Raw genomic sequence first — 11,843 nt, 5'->3', positions numbered from 1 at the left:
AGCAGGAGAAGAGACTACTCAGCTGGAGAAGATCTTCGCTACCGTCCACTGATCTTAGAAGGCGGCGCCGCAACCGGCGTAGCGACGCCTTCGAGGGAGACCAGAACAGCACGCGACTACGCGTCAAAGCAACGCTCTCCTTTTCAGCCGCGTCATGTCTCCCCCACGAACTCCACGGTATAACTTCATCCTTTTTATAAACTTATATTCATTAAATGGTTTTCCTAAAATCACCTACGTCATTCAAAGGGGGCACCCCTCATCGTCATCGTTGTCGTCATCGTTGTCGTCGTCGTTATCGTCATCGTTATAAACGTTCGGCGCTACTTTGCACTTCGGCTTGCTCCGATTGGTGGGTATGGTTTGCCATGGCTGTGGAGCCGCGGGAGGAGGAGAAGCCGCCGCCGACGACTCCGCGCAGCGTCGCGATCGCGGGCGCGCGGAGTTGCGAGGAGATCAAGGAGATTGCGCGCAAGTGCGCTGATCAGCCATTGCAGATCTCCGAGCCCGGCGCGTGGGCCGTCCTCACCGGCATCTCGACGAATGCACGGCAGAGAGTCCAGGTAACATTTCTCTCTAAAAATTTGATCCTTTTCTGCGTTAAACTTTGGTTTGATTTAGATTTTTTTGGGTGCGGTAGGGAATGAATATTGTACTCACTGGGGACGATCATTCCATCGGGAGGCTTGTGGACGATTACTGTTTCCGTATAAATGACATTGCCGTCAGCGGTAGCCATTGCAGGATCTTTAGAGGAAATGCAGTTGTGGGGCAAGAGGACGCGGTCGACTCCCCTGTCCCTGTGTTCTTGAAAGATGCGAGGTGGGACATTGATTGAGGGTTTTCTTGCTTTGCCTCTATTTGGGCGATTAATTTTTTTTTCTTTGGTTTTAATTTTGTTGCCTCTACAGCACCAATGGCACGTTCCTGAACTGGACCAAGCTGAAGAAATCGTCTCCGGAAGTGCGACTTCGACATGGGGATATTATTTCCTTCCTGGGTCTACCTCATGACGGTAAAATTGCATTTATCTATAGTTGGGTTGCGTTGGGAATAATGACTTCTCAGTTTTCCCTTTTTCTTACTCCAGAGAAAGCGTACGCCTTTGTATTTCGAGAAGTATCTGACTCCCTTCTTTCAAACGGGGAGTTTGTGAAGAGGAAATCAGGTAAAGTCTTTGTGGGGCATTATTTATGATATTTTGTAACTTAATTGCCGAATTCTGACTATTAAATTTTATAATTTAGTTGCGTGTTGGGTTGCGGAACTCTGGTCTTTTGTTGGCGAAACGTTAATATTTTTTCTTTCACAACAACGAATGCGCTTACATTCTTTATTTTTTATGATCTATTTTTACGGCTCCATTCAGAATAAAGGTCATATCGTTTTCATGTGGAGAGTGACTGTTCTTTATATCAAACTTATATTTCGATATTTTTGTCAGACGTACTAATTACGCCTGAAGTTAAGAGGTCTAAACGCATCAGCTTAGGGGTCTCGGAGGGTCCTGTGTCTCTTGATGATGTACGCAGTCTGCAGCGATCAAACACGGTATAGTCTTAATTTGGAGTTTAATAAGGATATCAGATGCAATTTCGATCATATTGTCTATTAAAGTGATTGATTGTCTTATAAAAAGGTGGTTGATTTTTTTTTCTGGACGCAGGCCCTGCGAAAAGAGCTTGAATCTAATGTCCTCACCATTGAAAACATGCGCGCTGAAGCCCAGGCTTTCATCATTGCCCACCAAAACGTAGGTTCTATCATTGATCTGATTTTTTTCTTATTGAGGCCAGTGTATTTTCTCTTGTGTCGTTTGTGCATTGCTATAAAAAGTAATTAATTTTGGTTGCATTCGCAGCAGAATTCTGTCAGTAATTTTTCGACTTTCTTTGTAAAATAAATGAAATATTCATTTTACATTTATTTAGCTTCCAGTGGTGGAGAAAAATCAGTTTTTTAATGTATCATCATACCAAAGTGGATGAAAATCCTTTGGACCTCTATAAACTCCTTTCAACTTCTAGGAAATTAAAGAACTCAGAGAGTCACTTTCGGGCTCATACATCGGCCAAATCAACGAGTTGCGGCAGAGTCTTGGAGCCAAGCAGAATGAACTTGATGAGACAAAAACTTTGTTAGCCCAGTTGCAACAATCTACGAAGGATCTCGATGAAAGATTCGCCATGTTGGTGCAGTCCCGGGCAGAGGCTGACGAGATAATTAAGAGGTGATTTCCGATGAGAAGTAAAAAAACAGTCAAGTTTTTGGTCATTTTCCATGAAGTTATCTTCTTTTTGTGCAGTCAGAAAGGAATCATTCTAGAGCGAGAGGCCCAGCTGGATGAGGAAAGAAGACAAAGAAGGGAGGAGAGAGAAAAGGCTGCAGCGGATTTAAAATCCGCACTGCAGAGGGCCCACCTGGAAGCTCAGGAAGAATATGAACGTCAAAAAGATTCCCATTTGCAGCAGCTCAGGGAGCAGCAACAGCTGATTATCAAACTCCAGGTTTAGATATTTTCATGCTTTTGAGCTTTTTTCTCAAACTTTGTTATTCATTTTAATGAAAATTATCGGGCCCAGGACGCTGGGAGGGAGAGCCAAGCCCTCGTTGAATCCCTTCGAGCCAAACTGGTAATTTGTTATTTTATTTAATAGTTGATCACTTGAAAAAATATATCTAATTCTCAAACGTTTGTCAGGAAGAGACACGGAATAACCTAGTGTCATCAGAGGAGAAGGCCCGACAGTTGAAAACCCTGCTCCAAGAGGAAAAACAACTGAACGAGAGCAACATAAAGGTAAAGATATAACAAATTTTTTATTTGTTTAAAAGATTTGAAAAGTGCCAAAGTGATTTAACGTCTCCTTATTTTACCTCCAGAGGTTCAGGACTGCGCATTTGGAGATTAAAACGTTGAAAGAGGAGCTTGGACGCGAAAAGGTATAAAGAGATATCCTTATTTTTTATGAGACGATGAACAGGCTTTTGATCTGGATCTGCGGTTGTTTAGCAGGCGGCCCGGGAGGAGGCCTGGGTGAAGGTCTCCGCTCTCGAGCTCGAGATCGCCGCCGTCATCCACGAGCTCTCCGCCGAGAAGCGGAGATTTCAGGGTGCACGCGAGCGGCTCATCCTCAGGTGTGTTTGTGTGTGTGTGTGTGTGTGTGTTTGTGTGTGTTTGTTCGTGTTTGTGTCCCTCTCTATCCATCCATCTACATAGCTACCTACCTGCCTAACCAACCAACTAACTGAATAACTAACTACCGACCTTTATCTATCTGAAGGGAGACGCAGCTGCGGGCGTTCTACTCGACGACGGAGGAGATCTCGGCCCTCTTCTGCAAGCAGCAGGAGCAGCTCACGGCCATGCAGAGGGCACTAGCAGAGGGGGACGAGGAAGACGGTGACGACACCCCAGTGGCAGCGGCGGCGGCACCAGTTCTTCGTGTTCAGGCGATGGACAGCTGCGCTGCAACGGATGGTACACAGGATCTGGAATGCGACGGAGCAGTGGTGGCGGGGGAGACGGAGAGCACCGGTGAAGTGTGGAGGTGCGGTGACGGCGGCGGCGGCGGTGGCAGCGGCGCGGCAGAGTTGGTGGACACGGCGGATCTGATGGCCTCCGAGGGAGTCGGCAGCTGGGCGGAATTCACCGCTAACTCCGGGCACGGGGAGAGCAATGCCCCCACCGCCGCGTCAGATGCAGAGACCGAAGACGGCGGGGACGGGGACGGGGACAGGGACGCTGGCGTCGACCACCAGGTGATTCCAGATTCTATGTAAAAATCTTATTTGTACACGTGGCGAGTGTTGATTGGGGAAATCTGTACACTTGTAAAATTCCTACGCAGACACGTGGCAAGGCTGACCGGTAAAATTATTCGTATTTTCAAGAACACGTGGCAAGTTTTGATTGGATGAAAGCCCCATCTAACGCGAACTCGGTAGGAGAGTTTAAAAAAGTCGAGGAAACAATGGTAGGCGACGAGCAGCGGAGATGGGGGGAGGTTCTCTGCGACTTCAGCGGGGAGGTCCGATTCTTCTCGCTCATCGGGGTTCCAGGCTGAGATTCTTCCACTCTCGCATCAATTACGAACTCTCGAACAGTTTCTCGCTTCGATCGTGCGATTCCGATCCGCTGCGGAGTTCGGGCGCTCTCAAATGGCATCGATTTTCTTTGCATTCTTGTACGTGATTCATCCTGATGTCTGTTTATTCTTTGGCTGCATTTTCTACTTGAGGAGATGATCCGGATGATAAGTGGAAATTGGCAGTGGAAACAGGGAGGATCGTGAGCGGAAGGCGTCATTTATCTCGTGCACAACAGTCTTCGGAGTCTAACGGATTGGAAGGAGATGCTGTCGATGCTGTCGATGCTGTCCAGGTTTCCCTCTGTCATAATGATTAATTAATGACTTGGAAGGAGATGGTTTCGATGCTCATTCTCTGTCATCTAGCCTCTGATAGTGTGATAGGTTGTTTTTAATTAGACAGAAATGCGACGTAGTCAAGGAAATTGACTTGATTTCGACTGCGTCTACTTTCTTTGACGTTTCTGTTTTAATTTCAGTGGTCGTATAATTCTGGATGTTCTGTTCCTGAAGTATGATCGACGCCATGAAATTTCTTCTATTATGCCTTTTTACGTTGGTAAATATTCATCACTTGCGTTTTGTTTGAGATTTTAATTTGAATTGAGCAACAGGGAAGGGGGATGAAGACATGTCAGGAAATCGCGCGCAAGAGTGGAATAGCAGGAATTGCTGGATTTTTATTCCTTCCTTTCTAGGTTGATATGTCAAATTACGTACCTAAATAATCACAGAAAATAGCTTTAATATTTTACGACATATTCACCGTATATAGTCTTTAAGATACTTTAGAAACTCTAAGAGGTTCTAATTTCCGAGATACAACCTTATAGGCTTGCTTAGAAAACTGTTGATTGTGATCCAAGAAACATATACTGTTTACCTTCACATTTACATCACGGTATGCTAGATTGTTCAATACTTTGTGCAATACCTTCAGGATTAATACAAGATTTCTACTGGTGCGGTCATGGTCTTGATGCTTTTGAGATTGTTCTTTATATCTCTTGCAGGAGAGCACGGAAAAAGTTGTCGACTTTTTAAGCATTCTAAAGAGAGCCAACGCCTTTCTCCCGCAAATCGTATTGGGTAGCACGTTATTGGCTCTTGCTTTTCCTCCTTCATTTACGTGGTTCACAACCAGGTCGATTCAAAGCTGCATCTCCACCATACTCTTCCATCTTGTACGCGTATTTTTATGAACATGATGCTATTAGGAATACGTTATTTATCATCCATCTTGCTGTCATTCAACATTGGGTCGGTTAACTTAATGGCCAAGGCTCTAATTATATTCAACATTATCTTCGGTATTTAATTTTCTGACTTTCGTACTTGCGTTATGATGCCGTCTGACTCTTTTCAGCCTGGCAATTGTGGTTTTACATGGGAATTTTTAAATATAATGTTTCGTGAAATTTTTAATGCAGATTACCCAGATTGTGATCTTTATTTGCATCTCAAGTTATGTATTTGCTTATTGCAGTGGATGACTTATTCTTGTTTCTTAGATTTTACGTCTTTTCCCTCTCTTTTTCATTTCCTAAGAGTAGGTGAGTGATAGATGCCACATGGAGATCTATCGAGGATCAAGAAAGAAGGGAAAAGAAGAAGAACAAGATGAGAAGCAAGAACAGCCTAAGCTTCAAGAATTTCCAGATATGGAAACCCTTTTCCCCACGATGGCTAGAAAGCCCAATCGTGCTAAGAAGAGCCTCAACGATCATTCATCTTAATGTCTTTACAAGTGGTGTTTATGACCCTATGATTAGTCAATTATCTGTAAATTTTCCCACTGTTGACTTGTCTTACTGTTGCTGACTGAGCTTACTGTTGACTTGTCTTATGTGGTTAGTCCTTAAAAGGACTCTATCAGTGAGATTATCAGACGTTTCCATCTATGGTCAATTGGTTAAGTAGTATGTCCTCTGCATCTATGGTCGTCAGCCAAGTGACGTATTCTTTTGGTTTTTTCTCTTTTAGCTACATGAATGAGAGGAACTTGGTCTATACACCAAAGCCCTGTTCGATTTGAAGAAATGTTTCCTCCCCGTAGAAGAGCAACTTCAATCTTAGAATGAACTTCTGTCAAAGTTGATTTCTTGAAGGGAGTAAGATTTGCCAGAGCTGTCAACTCTCAAAGAGGATCATGATTGGAAGAAGTTTATGTTAGCTTTATGCCAAGAGAGATAAGGTCAGAGATAGAGGAATAATCTTGATATCAAGATTGTTTGAAGAAAGAGTCTGTTGTGGAGATCAAGAGGAAAATTTTGGGTGCCCTCTTGAATCAATGCCCTGGAGATTCCATTTCACTGAATGGTATTGAAAGAGCATGCTATTTTTCTCTCTCACAAGCTTTCCAGATGGAATCTCTAGCAGAACACATAGAGGAGAACGCTCAAATTATGAAATATTATTGAATTTCTGAAGTGCTATGGCACGGATCATCACAAGCTCCATGTGGTGGAGTGTCGATAAAGGGACAGGAGATATTCTTGGCAGAAGCTTCCAGAAATATCTGTTTGAAATCTCACTAGAAAGCCAAAAGAAAGGACTTCTACAAGGCTCAAGACGGTTAAAGAAGTTATTCATAAGATTGACAGGTTTCTGTGTACTAATCAGTCTACCACAGTTTACGGGATGCATTGGGCCCTGTGCTTGATTTAGTTGTGTCATAGTAAAGTGACCTTCTTAGCTACACTTTCCTGTCCCCTGTTCGTACGTTCTTATCAAGAACCTACCACCGACACGCCTTCAAGAGACCACGTTAAGTCAAGTCCCACGTGAGACTTGACTACAAATAAAGTCCAGATCAGCAAGAGGGACAAGAAGCTGTTATACCACTTTTGGCAGCTGAAGGCTGAGGCTGAAGCGCGGGAGTCTTCTGTGACCAGAAGGGGAGAGAGGAACTGTTCCAACTCTTCATCTGTATCAATCTTCCATCAGATTTCATCCATCGACTCTTACCGCTTCCTTCGAACATTAACATTCAACAATGATTGTGAACGTTGGTTTTATATCAAAATCTTGATCTACGATATCAGTATTCGTATCACCTGTTCATTTTGGGGTGTTGAGTATCTATCTTGTGGACTTTCATCAAGGCAACGTTAGTTAATTTTTTTTATTTTTGTATCCTAGGCTGTATGTTCTTAATATTAATTACGGTAGTTGATACCTGGAATGTGTTTATATGTACATTCATGGAAACAATATAAAATTACCCCATGCCAGGTTGGTTTCATAATAACCCATCTTTCTAACCCAAGCCTCACCTGCCAAATGACACTAGCATAATACAGAATTGCCTCACCTGCCAAATGACCAAATTATCCTTTGTATCTTATATCGGCACTGTTAGACCACTTTGCAAATGATTACCTTGGAACCCAAATTCCGATTAAGTTGACTTTTCTGGAAACTTTTGCAGGTATTATGCCCCAGCATTGGGATTTCTAATGTTTGCTGTTGGAGTTAACTCGAGCCCAAGAGATTTCCTGGAAGCTATCAGAAGACCTAAAGCTATTTTCACAGGGTACATTGGGCAATTCCTCGTCAAGCCTCTATTGGGTTATCTTTTTGGCACTTTGTCAGTCACCGTGTTCAAACTCCCATCACCCGTTGGTAAGAGATCAAAACAAATCTCGTATTTGGTTCTTAATATCCGCTCTTTCACACTTTGATTTTGAAATCAGGTGCTGGGATAATGCTAGTGTCATGTGTAAGTGGGGCCCAACTCTCTAACTATGCCACTTATCTCACTGACCCGCCTCTGGCACCGCTGAGCATTGTAATGACGTCACTCTCAACTGCCACCGCCGTATTTGTTACCCCCGCTCTATCTGTGCTCCTCATTGGGAAGAAACTTCCAGTCGATGTGAGAGGGATGATGTTCAGCATCACGCAAATAGTCATTCTACCGATTATTACCGGGCTGTTTCTTAACAGGTTGGCAACAAGTTTTCGGATTAATACAATTTATTTTTTCAAGGGAGTTTACAACTGGGGTTTTACACCACTTTTGTAAGAGAGATAGAATGGATTGCTTCACAAAGTTTGAGATGAAGGTTCTGAAATCACTAACATAACCTCTTCCTGAGACATTATGGATTTGGGGTTGAGCCATTGCCATTCCAACCCCCAGGTCTGGTCTTGAAGAGATTCAAAGTAGAGAAAATGCACACCGGGATTATCTATCTATCTTAGTTATTACTGGCTCTGTGATTTCGTTGGATAAAAAAGTGTATAATTCAGTTTATCTTCCAGGTTTCTCCCTCGGGTTTGCGCCGCAATTCAGCCTTTTCTGCCGCCATTGTCTGTAATCGTGACCGCTCTCTGCGTGGGTTCACCGTTGGCAATAAACGTTAAGTCCATTGTCTCTCCTTTTGGGCTGATAATCCTGACACTAGTTGTGGCATTTCATGCGTCGGCCTTCATCGCTGGATACTTCATTCCAATAATAACACTCCACAAGGCGCCGGACTTGAAGGCTCTGCAGAGAACTATCTCATTCGAAACAGGTTTGATCATCTTAAACTCCTTAATTGTTGGAAATTCCTCCTTGTATTGTCAAATAAAAAAGCTTCGGCTGCCTTCCAGGAATGCAAAGCAGCCTTCTGGCGCTGGCGTTGGCAAATCGATTCTTCTCAGATCCCCTTGTGGGCGTCCCCCCGGCCATTTCTGTAAGTCAACGAGCATAATGCCTCTCTTAAAAATATCAACAACTTAAAAAGATTTTCCCTTTAGAATACACCGACAACCTACCCTTTTATAATTATCTACACCTAATCCGATTATTTGTTCAAAAGGTCGTACTGATGTCGTTGATGGGATTTTCTCTTGTCATGCTATGGGCAAAGAAGCATGTATAACAAAGAGGTACGTTCGTACTTCTCCATTTTATGGCTTTCTACTATCTGTTTCCTCGACTTCCTATTTTTCTGAATTGTTGCGGATTTGTCTTTCAATGAATTTTAGTCATGTCGATTAGAAAAAGAAAAAAACTCCCTGTTAGCGAACAATATATTAGTGTCGAACGCAGAAAACCCCAAAACCTTTAGGACCCACTTAGATTTCTTCCTCAATTTGATCAAAGTCACATGACGTGGCCCAATCGTGTCCCCTCAAATCCGGATCCTCTCACTTTCCTGCCAAGATCGGACGGCCAGCACGAATGAGATAACTAGAGGAAGTCGGATGGATCTCCGACGATGATAATTGACAACCCCAGCTCATCCCGCTCATAATCTCAAATTTCATCTCCTCCGCTCATCTTCGTAGATGGCGACGGCGAAATCGAGTAGTTCGTTCTTGAATGCCCGTCTTTCTCGCCCATCCTCGTCTAATTCTCGCTCTTCTTCTCCAAAGTTTGTGCAACTTCCCCCGGCACCGTCAGTCGCAGCTCTCGGCGCCGTCGCGGTGGCCGCCTGGATCTTCCCGGCGCCGCCGATTGCGGTGGCGGCTGAATTAATCTCTCTTCAAGAGCCGGCTAACGCCCTCTCCTTGCCGACCTGGGCCGTTCACGTTTCCAGCGTCGCAGAATGGTACAGAATTGATCAAATTTCAACCCTCAATCGCTCTCCGTTCATATTCTTCTGAGAGCTTTCAGTTTATTGGCTCCGTCTGAAGGGTGACTGCTATGGCCTTGGTCTGGAAGTACGGAGACAAGCCTGGCCTCGAGTCTTGGAAGGGCCTCTCCTGGGGAATGGTTGGCTTGTTGATGATCTCTTTCATTTTTTATGATATTGGGATTGATTAGTTAAAGGGTCTCCGGAGTTTTTAGTTTTTAACGATTTTTTCTTCGTTTAATGGAACTCCGGATTGATAAACTTTGATTCTAAGAGGTTGAGAATGATGCCTCTTGCTGTTGATGATCCCTTTCGTTTTATGATATTGAGATTAATTCGTTAAAGGGTCTCCAGAGTTTTAAGTTTTTAACGATTTTTCTTCGTTTAATGGAACTCCGGATTGATGAACTTTGGTTCTAAGAGGTTGAGAATGATGCCTCTTGCTGTTGATGATCCCTTTCGTTTTATGATATTGAGATTAATTTGTTAAAGGGTCTCCAGGGTTTTAAGTTTTTAACGATTTTTCTACGTTTTATGGAACTCCGGATTAATAAACTTTGGTTCTAAGAGGTTGAGAATGATGCCTCTTGCTGTTGCTATTATGTGTGATGTAAAATTATTATTGAAGACTCTCCAGGATTTGTGAAATTTATGTTTTTTTTTCATGTTGAATGAATGTGAGCTTGATAGCGATGCCAGTAGACAGTTTTTTCAGTACCCGTGCTTTCCTTTATTATAAGATGTTCAAGGTGCGGGTGAAGTTATGATCATCGGGTTGAGGTCTATGGCGTGAGAATTTATTACTATAAATAAAGATGTTGGCTTTTCTGTGGTTGTAAATCATAGTGATTTGTGTAGGTGCCGCTGCTCGGGGGTGCTTTCTGTGCTTGCACGTGGCACTTTTTCTACAATGCCGAGTCCCTCGAGGTGAATTTTTATTTTATTTTTCTCGATTTGTCTCTACTGTTAGGAAAATTTTCTTAGTCATCATCTTTTTTTCTTGGCGCAAAATCTTTTGATTGGTGGATGCGATTACTAATGACTTAGTTATTTGTGTTGCTATCTCTCTATCTGTCTCTTTTACTCTCACTCTCTATCTATCACTCTCACTCTCTATCTTCCCTCTGCTCTTTTTTGATCCACCTCTCTCTCTCTCTCTCTCTCTCTCTCTATCTATCTATCTATATCTCTTGCTCTCTCTATCTACCTATCTATCTATATATCTCTCTCTCTCCTTTGCATCTCTCTCTCTCTCTATCTATCTAAATCTCTCGCTCTCTCTCTCTATCTATCTATCTATCTATCTCTCTCTCTCCTTTGCATCTCTCTCTCCTTTGCATCACTCTGACTTAGATTCTGCTTGATATAGATTCTGGTGGCTCTACAAGCTGCATTGACTATCATCGGTAACTTCACAATGTGCATAGCCGCATACCGCATATACAAAAAGGCGCGGCCCATCTCGGAGAAACCCTAGCTAGCCACTTCATTCCACGCTGTAACATTCTCAATGTGGATATTTGGGATGATCAATGGCGACAACTGCAGGTACCACAACGCTGAAATTTGATACTCTGCCGCTAGTATCTTTTCTGCTTTCTTTCACGATAATGTTTTTTGTTTCTGTTATCATACTGGTAGTTTTTAATAGCTTCCTCAAGGTTTAAAAAATATAACCATCATATTATATGATGTTCAGCATCTAATAAAGATTCGATCTGAAAGAATTAATCATAAAACTTCCCACGTGAATGACTGATTCAATGAAGAACCTATTGATAAATGTGAAAAGATTATTCACCAAATGCTGGGAACATTGCTTCCTTTCAAGGTTGTGTTTCTAGAACCTTATTGGTAATTTTTTATGGAACAGTATGTCTTTTTTGGACATTAGTTTAAATATTTCTAGTATGAAAATTATGATGGCTGGGATATTACACCCCATCAAAGATATTGATAATAAAATTTCCCAACTTGAAAGAATAATTTGATAAAGAAACTAGTGATAAACGCTAAACGAAATCTTAAACAAAGTGGTTCAATGATTTTAGTTTTCAGGAACGGAAGTAAGAGAGAGATAGGTTTAGGATGGTTTTTAGGAATATTTTATTTTACACTACTGTCTTTTACAATTTTCAAGAAATATGACTATTGTATTTTACAATAAAACATAAATATTGTCTTT

At 42.5% G+C, this 11,843-nt stretch overlaps 2 protein-coding genes across 7 annotated transcripts; both read left to right on the top strand.

Annotated features, from left to right (window-relative positions):
• The first annotated feature begins 43 nt into the window (after window positions 1-43).
• On the top strand, window positions 44-3,896 carry LOC144714771 (SMAD/FHA domain-containing protein). Of its 2 annotated transcripts, none has more exons than XM_078589541.1 (14): window positions 44-177; window positions 250-563; window positions 641-822; window positions 912-1,015; window positions 1,091-1,168; window positions 1,445-1,551; window positions 1,667-1,753; window positions 2,028-2,230; window positions 2,306-2,507; window positions 2,583-2,633; window positions 2,702-2,800; window positions 2,884-2,943; window positions 3,017-3,138; window positions 3,285-3,896. In XM_078589541.1, exons 2-14 carry the CDS (start codon window positions 369-371, stop codon window positions 3,781-3,783), a joined length of 1,989 nt encoding a protein of 662 aa, XP_078445667.1. In that variant the 5' UTR covers window positions 44-177; window positions 250-368; the 3' UTR covers window positions 3,784-3,896. The 2 variants fall into 2 exon arrangements, with proteins under 2 accessions (XP_078445667.1, XP_078445666.1); XM_078589540.1 differs by having other exon boundaries at window positions 3,014-3,138.
• Window positions 3,897-3,997: 101 nt separating this feature from the next.
• On the top strand, window positions 3,998-11,099 carry LOC144714772 (putative sodium/metabolite cotransporter BASS5, chloroplastic). 5 transcript variants are annotated; one of them, XM_078589544.1, is made up of 11 exons: window positions 3,998-4,187; window positions 4,275-4,384; window positions 5,105-5,235; window positions 7,522-7,715; window positions 7,787-8,039; window positions 8,358-8,611; window positions 8,691-8,773; window positions 8,900-8,969; window positions 9,459-9,634; window positions 10,517-10,585; window positions 11,028-11,099. In XM_078589544.1, exons 1-8 carry the CDS (start codon window positions 3,998-4,000, stop codon window positions 8,960-8,962), a joined length of 1,278 nt encoding a protein of 425 aa, XP_078445670.1. In that variant the 3' UTR covers window positions 8,963-8,969; window positions 9,459-9,634; window positions 10,517-10,585; window positions 11,028-11,099. The 5 variants fall into 5 exon arrangements, with proteins under 5 accessions (XP_078445670.1, XP_078445671.1, XP_078445668.1 ...); XM_078589545.1 differs by lacking the exon at window positions 11,028-11,099 and adding an exon at window positions 9,700-9,798 and having other exon boundaries at window positions 4,284-4,384; XM_078589542.1 differs by lacking the exon at window positions 11,028-11,099 and adding an exon at window positions 9,700-9,798.
• The last annotated feature ends 744 nt before the right edge of the window (window positions 11,100-11,843 follow it).

This window comes from Wolffia australiana, chromosome 18 (genome assembly GCF_029677425.1).
Source record: "Wolffia australiana isolate 7733 chromosome 18, ASM2967742v1".
NCBI lineage: Eukaryota > Viridiplantae > Streptophyta > Magnoliopsida > Alismatales > Araceae > Wolffia > Wolffia australiana.
Note: the sequence above shows the minus strand (reverse complement) of the source record. Positions and strands in the feature narration are given on the sequence as shown.

Coding starts and splice junctions, on each gene's coding strand:
- LOC144714772 (XM_078589544.1), top strand. CDS start 3,998: ATGGGGGGAGGTTCTCTGCGACTTCAGCGGGGAGGTCCGATTCTTCTC. Junction 8,040..8,357: donor ACCGGGCTGTTTCTTAACAG/GTTGGCAACAAG, acceptor TTTATCTTCCAG/GTTTCTCCCTCGGGTTTGCG. Junction 8,612..8,690: donor AACTATCTCATTCGAAACAG/GTTTGATCATCT, acceptor GCTGCCTTCCAG/GAATGCAAAGCAGCCTTCTG.
- LOC144714771 (XM_078589540.1), top strand. CDS start 369: ATGGCTGTGGAGCCGCGGGAGGAGGAGAAGCCGCCGCCGACGACTCCG. Junction 823..911: donor GTGTTCTTGAAAGATGCGAG/GTGGGACATTGA, acceptor TTGCCTCTACAG/CACCAATGGCACGTTCCTGA. Junction 1,754..2,027: donor TCATCATTGCCCACCAAAAC/GTAGGTTCTATC, acceptor TTCAACTTCTAG/GAAATTAAAGAACTCAGAGA.